Source organism: Saimiri boliviensis, chromosome X (assembly GCF_048565385.1).
Source record: "Saimiri boliviensis isolate mSaiBol1 chromosome X, mSaiBol1.pri, whole genome shotgun sequence".
In the NCBI taxonomy this organism is placed as follows: domain Eukaryota; kingdom Metazoa; phylum Chordata; class Mammalia; order Primates; family Cebidae; genus Saimiri; species Saimiri boliviensis.
Window position 1 is genome coordinate 28,727,146 of NC_133470.1, and position 14,210 is coordinate 28,741,355.

Sequence of the window (14,210 nt, forward strand, 5' to 3'; positions counted from 1 at the left end):
TCAGTTTGCTGAGAATGATGGTTTTTAATGTTACATGTGTCTAAAATTAAAAACAAGATTTCTCATCAAAAAAAAAAAAACAAGCAACTTTATGCCTTAGTTTCTATACCTATAAAAGGAGAATATTCCCCTAGATAATAATTGTAATAATTATTCCAAGTTTGGATTTCTACGGTTCTAAGAAATTCAAATAGAGTGAACCAATTTTTTTCCTACTTTTTAAAAAAACAATTATACTTTAAGTTCTGGGGTACATGTGCAGATCTTGCAAGATTGTTACATAGCTATACACATGCCATGGTGGTTTGCTGCCTCCATCCCCCCATCACCTACATTAGGTATTTCTCCTAATGTTATCCATCCCCAATCTCCCCACCCCCTGCTATCCCTCCCCTAGCCCCCCATTCCCCAACAGGCTCCAGTGTGTGATGTTCCCCTCCCTGTGCCAATGTGTACTCATTGTTCAACACTCACTTATGAGTGAGAACATGCAGTGTTTGGTTTTCTGTTCTGATGTCAGTTTGCTGAGAATGACGGTTTCCAGTTTTATGTGTATCCCTGCCAAGGACATGAACTTATCCTTTTTTATGGCTGCATAGTATTCCATGGCATCTACGTGCCACATTTTCTCTATCCAGTCTTTTATTGATGGGCATTTGTGTTGGTTCCAAGTCGTTGCTCCTGTAAACAGTGCCACAATGAACATATGCATGCATGTGTCTTTACAATAGAATGATTTAAGTAGAAAAAACACAGAAACAGGAGAGGCATGGTGGCACATGCCTGTAATCCCAGCACTTTGGGAAGTCAAGGCGGGCAGATCACTTGAGGTCAGAAGTTCAAGACCAGCCTGACCAATGTGGTGAAACCCCATCTCTAGTAAAAATACAAAAATTAGTTGGACGTGGTGGCATGTGCCTGTAATTCCAGCTACTCTCTAGGCTAAGGCAGGGAACAGCTTTAATCTGAGAGGCAGAGGTTGCATTGTACTGAGATGGCACCACTGCAGTCCAGGCTGAGCAACAGAGCAAGACTCTGTCTCAGAAAGATAAAGAAAGAGAGAAAGAAAGAAAGAAAGAAAGAAAGAGAGAGAGACAATGAGAGAAAGAAAGAGAGGAGAGAGAGAGAAAAGGAAGGAAGGAAGGAGAAGGGAGGGAGGGAAGGAGGAAAGAAAGAAAGAGAGAGAGAGAGAAGGAAGGAAGAAGAAGGGAGGGACGGAGGGAGGAAAGAAAGAAAGAGAGAGAGAAAGGAGAAGAGAAGAAAAGAAAAGAGAAAAGACACAGAAACATAGCACTTTTCCTCCAGATACGTTTAAGATTGAGTTAAATTATATTAACTACTGGCCAGCTGCATCCGTATCTGTAATTTCCATTAGGTTCTTGGACAGAGAGATAGTATAAATCATAGCAACAAAACAAAACACAGGCTTTGGAGCTTGACATACTTGGAGTGAAACCCTGGCTTGGTTGCTTTCCAGCAGTGTGACCCTAATCTAGCTATTTCCCCTCTAAACCTTGGGCTCCTTCTCTTTAAAAATTATGTATAACTATATATACTTTGCAATTATTTTGAGGATAAAGACATATATGTTAAAGAAGCTACACATTCAATAGTGAGAATGCGATGGAAACAATCACTATAATGAATTATAAACTCAATTGTATTATAATACAGTACATGAAATAATAGACATATACAAAAAGCATAATACAAATTAGATTTTCTTCTTTTATATTGCATTTATTTCAGATTAACTTCCTGCAAGTCAGGAAGTCAGGAATAGAAACAGTTCTTTATTCTGATATTTGAATCACCACACTAACGAATAAAGAAAAGTCTTACTTTCATAAGAGCAGTTCTGGATCTAAATGACTACCTGTTGATTTTTTTTTCATTCAACGTTTGTGTATTTAACATCTTGACTTTATGCCCAGCTCTGTGTCAGTTTGCTAAAGAGGATGGAAAGCACCTGCTTCTGAGAAAATTCCTCTTTCCCTCTATTCATTTTGAGCTACTACCACAACTCCACCAGCTATCACCAGGAGCTGAGGGCATTCCCAGACTCTCCATACTGGCAGCAAGGTGGAGGGCATGGGGAGAAGACAAGAGTGGTGGAGGTGATGAGACCCTCGTGTTGGGGAGAAGGAAGTAGGGCAGAGTTATGAAAGATGAATATCTGTCACGGCTTCTGTCACACTTCTCTCACCTACTCTCCCAGTTTTATTAATCTCCTTAATATTCCACCATCTTGTTCCTACTTCTGTATCATTGTTCAGTATTTTCTCTCCCTGCCTGGAATAATCTCCCCAGAAATACACCAGGCTCACTTCCTCACTTATATCAGTTTTTTGATGTTATCCTAATAGACAAGCTTCCTTGACCACACTATAGACAGCAATACCCTCATCCCTTCTCCCTGCTTAGTTGTTCTCTGTAATGGTGTTTCTCAAAAGTCAATGTGCACAGGAATCACCTTGGAATTCTATTAAAATGCAGGTAGTGATTCAGTGGATCTAGGGTAGGGGTCTCAGATTCTACATGTCTAACAAACACTCACTGATATCAATCTGTAGACTATATAGCACTTATAATTATTGAGAGAGTATCTATTTCCTTCATTAGTGTATTGTCTTTCTCTTTCAATTAAAATATATGTTTTATGAAAGGAGGCACTTTAATATTATTCTAGGCTGTACTCTCAGCACCAGTATAATACTCAATCCATGGAAGTTGATAAATATTTATTAAGTGGATGAGTTATATATGTTGCTGAAAATCAAAACTGGAATTTTGAATGTAGTTTTTAAATAAACATTATTGTTACATTTAGGTAAATTACACATTAAATGGATTTCTGTGCCCTGATTTTAGAACCTTCCTATCATGTGTAAAGTGGCTTATATGAGGCATAAATCCATAAGTTCAGGGTTCAACAAACTTACAAAAAATCATTGAAACACAATCTCTTCACAGTTACAGCATCTGAGGCTGAATATACTAGAGACCGTCAGAAAACAGACACCAATAAATGATAATACAGGAACAAACTGCATATTTGCTGAGAAAATCAAAAATTACAGCTCATAAAAAGAAATAAACCTGATATAGTTAGTTGAATATAACCCTGATATAGCAATTTTAGTGTCCGAGATTGACAAAAAAAACCATAATGCTAACATATCTTTTCCAAGTCTCCAAAGTCGCTAAATCTAACTCTGATGACTGCTCAGTAATTCGGGTGGGTGGGGGGGGCACATGAGATATGCTGCCTGCAGATTGTAGGGCTTCTTTTAATTCAAACACTATTTATGCCTTCTAAGGAATTATGATTGTGCTACCCCAGCTGTGATTCTTCCAGTTCGGTATTTTGCTACTTGATATATAATAAAAATCAACTTTACCTGAAGAACCAGTGACCATGCTTTAATGCTTCAATCATTTGATCTTTGAAAAGTAGACAAGGCACACACACATACACACACACACACACACACACACACACACACACACAGAGCACCCAAAGATGTTTTTAGTTCTGCCTAATTATAGAATGGTATAGCAAAGAAGTTTTCTGGCTTATTTCCCCTGAGAGTCAAAGCCAGCATTAACATTGCCATGAGAATTTATGAATAACTTCTATCAACAACTGAATAGGAAGTAAAATAAAATAGACTGAAAATATGAATTGAAAACAAAAGTTTAAACAATAACTAAATGAAGAAATATGCCTTCCCCAAGTCAGCTTGTGGTCCTCCCCATCCATTTTTCTTTTTCTTCAACTCAAAATAGAAGAACTCTTAAATTGCTTTCAAATGGGACAGAGAGAGGTGCTAGGAGGACTGTGTGTGTTTCTGTGGTATCTGTGATTTTTGTAGACATATTTGAAGAATATTGTCTAAATGATACAGGATTCATTGAGATGGTATCCTCATGTATTTAGTGTTAAAGGATACTCAGGCAGTTTATCCTGAATCCCTCTTCAGGGACAATGCACACATCCCTGGATTCTAGAAATATCGGTTGTTAATGGTGTTCCTTACTAAGAATTGCCTTCGGCCTCAGAAAACTTGTCCAAGTTGTCCTTCCACTCTCAGGTGGCAGCCAGCCCATGGCCAATGGCTAGCTGGATCAGGTAATACAAGGCCAGGCCCACTGCCTGCAATTCAGGACAGCTCTGCATAGCCAGCCCAGCTTTAGCACTCCTATGAGACTGCCTTAGGTCTCTGTTGCAGCCAAATCACATTTCAGACTCTCGCACAATCTCCCCTGTGCTCTTCTCTTCCTTGTGCGTGTATCTCCAGAGGACACTCCCCACATCCTGTTGTCATGCAACACTGAATCAAAGTAAATTTCCAAGGAATGTACTTTAAGACTTTTTGCATAGTCGATAACACAAAGGTTTATCTCTGTCTTCAGAACTGAAACGAATTTTCTCTCTCACTCAGAGATTACTTCACAGCTGTGCTTTTGAAAAAATAGCTAAAGCCAAAGAGAATGGGATCCAGTATACTTACGGGCTCCAATAGTGGTCAGTCCAGGAGCTAGGTCAGGCTGCTTTGCCCTCAGCTCTTGAAGTAAGCGATTTACCGCCTTCCACTCAGAGTTCAGATCTTCTAACTTTCTCTTTAATAGAAAAGCATACACATTACTTATTGGAGTAACACCTTGAAGATAACTTAATTCATGAACATTTTAATCCATTTGGTGAACATATTATTGGATTTCTATTATATTTTACTTCTAAATTAACTTTATTGGGTAGAATTTCTTTTAAAGGAATTATTGTTTTAGCCAACCACCCTACAAATATTTATCGATTGCTCCATACAAACTCTTTCTCCAGGCACAATTTTATTCAAAGGAAATAGAGTGCAAATATTAGTGAAAACAAAACAAAACAAAACAAAAACAGTTCCCTCTTAGCAACTGGCTTAATTCTTGAAGAATATCTATTGTACTTGCATACTTAAGTTATCCAGATAACTTTAGAAAATTCCTAATGTCCTGGCTCACCCTAGATCAATTATATCAGAATCTCTTAAAGAGAATAGCTGCAGTGGACATAGGAATATGCTACTCAGAACCCCCTTCAAGGAAAGACTCTTGTTCTGGATGATGGAAATGATGTCAGTAGACATTCTTCAGCTGTCAGTCACCTCAGGGACTACCTCAGCTGCAGAGAGCTGCCTTGTCCAAGATTATATATTTTCCCAAGGAAGCCCTCATTCAGTGACTGATCAAGGTGAGGGTATAAAGGCCTGACTAATTTGTTCAAAGCAGGACCAATTTGAAGAGCTATTTTAGCTGCAGAACTCCTCATGGCATCAGCCAAGGCTGTATATGGCCAGTGGTGTGCTGGTACATGTATATCAACTGGATCTCTGATCTCAGGGAGTTTAAAAACAGCTTGTTTTTAGTGTTTGCAAATTTCTGTGGTGTAAATATTCCCACCATGGTCAAATTTAAATTACCAAGATAACATCAAGTGGCTCAAAAAATGCCTGGCAATGTAACAGTAGGTTCTCCTGAGCTGGTTCCATCTCACTGGGCAGCTACATAAGTCACAGCGAGTACAATGTGAGCAGAAATGTTGTCATTTTGGGGCTGAGGTTTTGAAAAAATGGAGTGAGGTTTCTATAGGATTTTCCTTTCCATTGCTGGAAGCAGAAGACTTTAAGGTCCTACAGCAAATCTTTACAACTCACTGGGAAGAGAATAAGTCCTAATGCCCTAGAGCAGTTGTTCTCATGCTTTAGGATCAACAGAATCACCTGAAGGCCTTGCTCACTGCTGCATAGCAGCCCCAGAGTTCTGGATTTATTAGATACTGGGTGGAGCCCAATAATTTGCATTTAAAAATATTTTATTGCACTTCAGGTTCTGGGGTTCATGTGCAAAACATGCAGGATTGTTGCGTAGGTACATACGTGGCAATGTGGTTTGCTGCCTCCATCCCCCTGTCACCTATATCTGGCATTTCTCCCCCTGTTATACATCCCCAACCTCCCTACCCTGCTCTGTCCCTCTCCTATTCCACCCCAACAGACGCCAGTGTGTGATGCTCCCCTGCCTGTGTCCATGAGTTCTCATTGTTCAACAACCGCCTATGAGTGAGAACATGTGGTGTTTGTTTTTCTGTTCTTGCGTCAGTTTGCTGAGAATGATGGTTTCCAGATTCAATAATTTGCATTTTTAACAATTTTCCAAGAGATGTTGATGCCGATTGTCCATGATCCTAAGATATCCATTATACCTAATCAGTTACCTGAGCATTTATGATAGACTAGATATGTACCATTCTTGGAAACATAATAGGCCCTCAGATAATTTTCAATAGGATTTAATTCTCTTGCCAAACCCTAGCAGAGAAAGGCTACCAAGGGAATGGCGGGCAGAGGCAGAAGATGAGCAGGACCTAGGTTTCTGTAACAACACATGCAAGAAAGCTGCTTGACTAGGAACACATACACTGGATTGCCATGTGAGCAAGAAAAAAACTATTGTGTTAAGCCACTGAAATATTTAGTTCCCTACAAGCAGCAAGACCTTACCAGTATAGTAGCACCAGTCACAAAACCTTTACCAGTGCCTATGAGAGATAATAGCTGCATTTATATATCACTGTAAATTCCAATGCTTATGTTACAAGGAATACAAATAACTTATTGACGGTGGATTAGGTTAAAATAAATACATTAGCAGAAATTACATTTCTAGTCTGAAGAATCAGAGTTGGAAAAGAGCTAGAAACTACAAATTCTTTAAAGTAAACAGGAATGGCAATGAACCCAACCTAACTGGAATATTTTATATACATGTTGTAATTTTATGCTAATCATATCAATGAAACCATTAATTTATTTATTCCAGAAAAAAATGTTCAGGGGCTACTCTGTGCCAGACTTTGTGCCAGTTACTAAGCTTACAAAACTGAAGTTAGTAACCTCTTATCATCCACAGACATGTAAATAAATTAGAACAGAGATTTTAGGAAAAAATGACGATTTCAACAAGACACCTTGGGGGACCAGCTTAACTCAGCCTGGAAAGGTCAATAGTTTACCCGCAAAAGCTAACATTTGAATTGATCTTGAAAGATGACTAGGAAGTTTTCAGAAGGCTCCATTTCAGTGCCAGAGAAAGAACATTTCAGACAGAAGGAAAAACACGTACAAAATGGCAAGAGGTATCGAGCCTTTTCAAATAAATGCAGTGTGTCCTGGCTATCTAGACTACGGGGTTTATAAGTAATGATATGGACCTGCAAGAATGCAATTTATTAAGGCCTTGTAACGTGGGATTAATCGATTCTCTTCTAAAACCACAGAGTAGATTGAAGTGTTTAGAGAACAAGAGCAGTATGATCTAATTTGTATTTTGCATCATGGAGGCTTTATTAGAGGGGAGCAGAGATACGAGCTGGAAGGCTAACATGGTAATTGAATCAGGAAGTGGTTCAGCCTGACTGAAGGCTTTCGCCATACAGAAAAAGGTAGAGGGGTGTGTGTGTGTGTGTGTGTGTGTGTGTGTGTGTGTGTGTGTGTTTCTTGCCTATGATAGTTGAGATTTTGAGTAAACAATGAAGAGAAACTTTCCATCAAGTTGTTTCTTCCAGGCTACCCTGTCGGTGTGTCTCCAGTCAAACTACGTGCCCTTTATGAGGCAGGACTGAGTCCTCATTGCCTTGTATGATGTTTTCTTTATGTCCATTCCAGTGCTTCCTAATAAGAGGAGTTCAGTAAATATTTCTGAACAGAATCAAATTAAATAAAAATGGCTACTTAGGCTGGGCGCGGTGGCTCATGTCTGTAATTCCAACACTTTGGGACGCTGAGGTGGGCAGATAATGAGGTCAGGGGATAGAGACCATCCTATGTACCATGGTGAAACCCCGTCTCTACTAAAATACAAAAAATTAGCCAAATGTGGTGGCACGTGCCTGTAATCCCAGCTACTCGGGAAACTGAGGCAGGGGAATTGCTTGAACCTAGGAGGTAAAGATTGCAGTGAGCTGAGATGGTGCCACTGCACTTTGGGCGACAAAGCAAGACTTCATCTCAAAAAAGAAAAATGGCTACTTTAATAAAAGCTAAAAGAAAAAGATAAATGAGTTTTCCTCTCCCCAAGTTGATTACAATGTGAGCTACATACATGTCATGGATTACTTTTTAAAATATATATATAGGACTTGAAAGAGCCTATGTAGGTTTTTCAGGTGTACAATCATTTTATTAGGGTTATTTTTTCTTTTGAAACAGGGTCTCACTCTGTCACCCAGGCTGGTGGGCAGTGGCAAGATCTCAGCTCACTGCAGCCTTGAACTTTTGGGCAATATTCCCACCTCAGCGTCCTGAGTAGCTGGGACTACAGATGCTTGCCATGATGCCTGGCTGTTTATTTTATTTTATTTGTTGTTGTTTGTATATTTTGTAGAGATGGGGTTTTGCCATGTTACCCAGGCTGGTATCAAACTCCTAGACTCAAGTGATCTGCCCATTCCAGCCTCCCAAAGTGCTGAAATTACAGGTGTGAGCTACCACACCTGGCCTTATTAGGCTATTATAATTCCTGAACCAAACTGTTTTTAAAAAATAATCTTGGCCCGGCATGGTGGCTTCTGCCTGTAATCCCAGAACTTTGGGAGGCCAAGATGGGAGAATCACCTGAGATCACAAGTTCAAGACCAGCCTGACCAACATGGAGAAACCGCATCTCTACCAAAAATACAAAATTAGCCAGGTGTGGTGGCACATGCCTGTAATCCCAGTCACTCAGGAGGCTAAGGCAGGAGAATCGCTTGAACCCGGTAGGTGCAGATTGTAGTGAGCCACACCATTGCACTCCAGCCTGGGCAACAAAAGTGAAATTCTGTCTCAAAATAAACAAACAAATAAATAATTAATCTTATAGACCAGGGTCACAAATTCAAGTCCCTATAGGGACTAGGTGGTAACAAAGGGAAGAATAAGCCTTGTCTAAATCAGAGAGGTCTAACTTCATTTGCAGCTGCTGACTGCCAAAAGAAAGGTAGGCATAAGTTAAAAAACAAAAAATAGAAAAACAAACAAAATACTCTGCTGATCATATTCCCTCATCAGTGTATACCAGAGAAGTTTCTCTCACATTCTTAAGGTCATAAGGAAGTATAAGAAATTTGTTGCTGTGTTATGGGGAATTGAGGCCAACATGGGTATGTATGTAAAGGAAATGGATAACGGAATATGATGGATGCATGCTAAGAAGTAGTATACAGGCCGGGCATGGTGGCTCAAGCCTGTAATCCCAGCACTTTGGGATGCCGAGGTGGGTGGATCACAAGGTCAAGAGATAGAGACCATCCTGGTCAACATGGTGAAACCCCGTCTCTACTAAAAATACAAAAAAATCAGCTGGGCATGGTGGTGTGTGCCTGTAATCCCAGCTACTCGGGAGGCTGAGGCAGGAGAATTGCCTGAACCCAGGAGGCAGGGGTTGCAATGAGCCGAGATCGTGCTATTGCACTCCAGCCTGGGTAAGAAGAGCAAAACTCCTTCTCAAAAAAAAAAAAAAAAGTAGTAGTATACAATAGTTAAAATCAATAAACTAGGTATATATAGAGTAATGCAGATGGATTTTTTTTTTTTTTTTTTTTTTTTTTTTTTTTTTTTTTTTGAGATAAGAGTTTCACTCTTCTTGCTCAGGCTGGAGTACAACAGCATGATCTTGGCTCACTACAACCTTCACTTCCTGAGTTCAAGGATTCTGCTGCCTCAGCCTCCTGGTAGCTGGGATTACAGGCTCACACCACCACATCCAGCTAATTTTCTATTTTTAGTACAGATGGGTTTCACCATGTTGGCCAGGGTGTCTTGAATTCCTGAACTCACTGCCCAGCTTGGCCTCCGAAAGTGCTGGGATTGCAGGCGTGAGCCACTGCGCCCAGCCATGGATGAAAATAAAACACAGTTATGAATGTTTGAAAAGCTAAGAAACAACATTTATAGCACAATATAGCTTCTATAAATTTAAAATATGCTTATAAATCATATTACATATTTTAAAAGGATAAAGCAGAAAAGAAATGGGAATAGAGATATTGTCACATTTCAGTAATTTTGTTAATTGGTTATTAAGCATAACCATTAATGTAAATTAAATTGCATATATATCAAATAAACTGTGCTAAGAACAAAGATAATATATAGTAAGAATTCATCACTTCCTAATTTAACTATCATCAGTGCTCTTGAGGTTATGCCTATTGTGTCTGACATCAAGCCAAATCAAGGCTTTCTATGTTTTTATCTGGAATGCATGATGATAACATTTACTAGCATATCAATAAATGTAACTTTTTTATTTATTAAAAATCAGTATTGAACAGAAAAGCAAACAGAAAATACTCTCAATGCCTCTGATTAGTCAGGAAAACCACCCTTGAAAGTCATCACTCATGGAAGATATTTCTCTGTTCTGAAATCAGAACCTAAACACTAAGAGAGGCATTTTTTTTTTTTAAGACTAAATGGTACTCCCAATGTACCGCAAATGTCTGATGACATTGCAATGGGTCAAAGGTCCAATAAGCTCAGAACTCTATAATTTAATATTACTTATGAAATGACTACAGTTTTTGATTTGGCTGGTCACAAAAACAATCTTGCTACTTTTTTCAAGAATTTGGTGTACTGCAGAGTTGAAATAGATTGTTATTTATTATACAAGTTCTTTTTTGTTTTGCTTCATTTTGCTTTTCGCTTCTTTGGCATTTGCTCATATTTTCAATTCTCTCATCATTCCAGATAAGCTATGAAATTCATTTGCATAACAAAAAATGTTTGGCTGTAACAACTAGTCAGGTGTTCATCATATAATAAACTTTAAGCAACGCTCAATAAAAACCTGTAAAAGGTAACAGTTTGCTATACATGTTAATAATCTATAAGAAAATTTAAGGAAATCAAATATGTACTTAAATGCCAAAATAGCAAATCTGTGGGATAATAGTTATCAAGTCCTATTCATGACTACATTTCCATAACTTTAAACCTTTGAATATATGCTACCTATACTGCAAGTCCAAGGTTTTCCACACAAGAGCTCCAAACCCAACCATTAGAGTGGATTCATATTCTACCAAAATGGAGAAATTTTGGGAGTACTTTTTTTTTGTAAATGGAAAATTTAGTTTCATTATAGGTGACTTTTGCAGCTGAGCATTATTTGCTATTGTATATATTTTGCTTGAAAATATTCATTAACTGTTAAGACAACCATATCAAACTATGAAATTTGTTCTTTATGAAGAACAAGAATTAAAAGAAACAATGATTTCTGAAGATAGCTTTCCTCTTTTAATTTAAAATAAATAAATGTTTAAGGTGATAGATATTCCAATCACTTTGATTTTATCATTATATATTATATGCTTATATCAAAATATCACTTGTGTTAAAAGTGTGGAAAAAGATATTCCACCCAAATGGGAACCAAAAGCAAGCAGGAATAGCTATTCTTATATCAGACAACACAGATGTTAAAGCAATGACAGCAACCAAAAGATAAAGAAAGACATTATATAATGATAAAAGTATTAGTCCAACAAGAAGATATTACAATACTAAATTTATATGCACCTAACACTGGCACTGTCGGCTTTATAAAAATATAGCACTAGACCCAAGAAATGAGATAGACAGCAACACAATAATAGTGGGTGACTTCAATACTCAACTTCCAGCACTAGAAAGATCATTGAAACAGAAACGCAACAAAGAAACAATGGGCTTAAATTATACCCTAGAACAAATGGACTTAAGAGATATTTACAGAACATTCTTCCCAGCAACTGCAGAATATACATTCTGATCAGCAGATGGAACATTCTCCAAGATAGGTCATATAATAAGCCAAAAAAAGTCTTAATAAATTTAGGAAAATCAAAATCATATCAACTATCTTCTCAGGCTACAGTGGAATAAAACTAAAAATCAACTTCTAAAGGAACCCTATACAAACACATGGAAATTAAGTAATCCGTTCTTGAATGATTTTGGGGTTAACAATGAAATCAAGATGGAAATTAAAACATTTTTTGAAATTAATAATAGTGACTCAATTTATTAAAACCTCTGAGATATGGCAAAAACAGTGCTAAGAGGAAAGTTCATAATGTTAAATACCTACATCAAAAATTCTGAAAGAGCACAAATTGACAACCTAATATCACACTTCAAGGAACTAGAGAAACAAGAACAAACTAAGCTTAAAGCCAGCAGAAAAAAAGAAATAACAAAGATCAAAGCAGACCTAAATGAAGTTGAAACAAAGAAATACAAAATATAAATGAAACAAAAAGCTAGTTCTTTGAAAAGATAAACAAAATTAATATGCCATTAGCAAGATTAACCAAGGAAAGAAGAGTGAGGATTCAAATAAGTTCAAGTAGAAATGAAACCAGAAATACTACAACCTACATCACAAAAATACAAAAGATCATTCACTACTACTATGAACACCTTTATGCACACAAACTAGAAAATCTAGAGGAAATGGATAAACCCCTGGAAACATAAAACCCACCTCGATTAAATCAAGAAGAAATAGAAACCCTGAACAGACCAATAACAAGCAGCAAGGTTGAATCAGTAATTTTAAAATTCCCAAAAAAGGGCCAAGACCAGATGGATTCACAGCTGAATTCTACCAGACATTCAAAGAAAAATTGGTACCAATTATACTGAAACTATTCCAAAAGATAAAGAGGGAATCCTCTCTAAATCAGTCTAGGAAGTCAGTATCACCCTAATACCAAAACCAGAGAAGGGCATAACAAACAAGGAAACTACAGACCAATTTTCCTGATGGAAATGGATGCAGAAATCCTCAATAAAATACTAAGGCCGGGCACGGTGGCTCATGTCTGTAATCCCAGCACTTTGGGAGGCCAAGGCAGGTGGATCATGAGGTCAAGAGATCGAGACCATCCTGGTCAACATGGTGAAACCCCGTCTCTACTAAAAATACAAAACATTAGCTGGGCATGGTGGCGCGTGCCTGTAATCCCAGCTACTCAGGAGGCCGAGGCAAGAGAATTGCCTGAACCCAGGAGGCGGAGATTGCGGTGAGCCGAGATCTCATCATTGCACTCCAGCCTGGGTAACAAGAACAAAACTGCATCTCAAAAAAAAAAAAAAATACTAGCTAACAGAATCCAACAGCATATCAAGAAGATAATACATCATAATCAAGAAGGTTTCATTCCAGTGATGCAGAGATGGTTTAGCATACTCAAATCAGTAAGTGTGATACATCACATAAACAGAATTGAAAACAAAAATCATATGATTATCTCAATAGATACAGAAAAAGCATTTGATAAAATCCAACATCCCTATATAATAAAAACTATCCACAGAGTAGGAACTGAAAGGACTTACCTCAAGGTAATAAAAACCATATATGACAAACCAACAGCTAATGTCATACTGCAAGCAGAAAGGTTGAACGTATTCCCCCTGAGAACTGAAACAAGACAAAGATACCCACTTGAAAGTGGTGAACCACTTCTTTTCAATATAGTACTGGAAGTCCTAGCCAGAACAATCAGGTAAGAGAGAGAAATAAAGGGCATCCAAACTGGAAAAGAGGAAGTCAACAAACTGTCATATAATTATATACCTAGAAAACCCTGAAGACTCATCCAAAAGTATCCTAGATCTGATAAACAAATTCAGTAAAGTCTCAGGTTCCAAAATCAATGAACAGAAATCAGTAGCACTTCCATATACCAACAAAGACCAAGCCAAGAATCAAATCAAGAACTCAATCCCTTTTTCAACAGCTGCAAAAAATTTAAAAACCTAGGAACATAATCAACCAAGGAGGTGAAAAAACTCTACAAGGAGAACTACAAAACACTGCTGAAAAAAATCATAGATGACACAAACAAATAGAAACACATCCCACGCTCATGGATGCAAATAATATTGTAAAAATGATGAAACTTCCCACAGCAATCTACATATTCAGTGCAATTCTCATCAAGACACCATAATCATTTTTAATAGAAATAGAAAAAGCAATTCTAAAATTCACATGGAACCATGAAACAGCCCATATAGCTAAAACAATACAAAGCCAAAAGAACAAACCTGAATCCATCACACTACCAGACTGCAAATTACACTACAAGGTTGTAGTTACAAAAACGTTAGGATCCTGACATAAAA

The 14,210-nt window shown here is 37.8% G+C and overlaps 1 protein-coding gene across 11 annotated transcripts in view; it reads right to left on the reverse strand.

The window, feature by feature from the left end:
- The window catches only part of DMD (dystrophin), a 2,654,855-nt gene that overhangs the window by 722,178 nt on the left and 1,918,467 nt on the right, over positions 1 to 14,210 (reverse strand). For all 11 annotated transcript variants that reach the window (XM_074391460.1, XM_074391464.1, XM_074391461.1 and 8 more), the window contains one exon: positions 4,515 to 4,623. In XM_074391460.1, the coding sequence (XP_074247561.1) occupies positions 4,515 to 4,623 (109 nt within the window). The remainder of the gene's footprint in view (positions 1 to 4,514; positions 4,624 to 14,210) is intronic.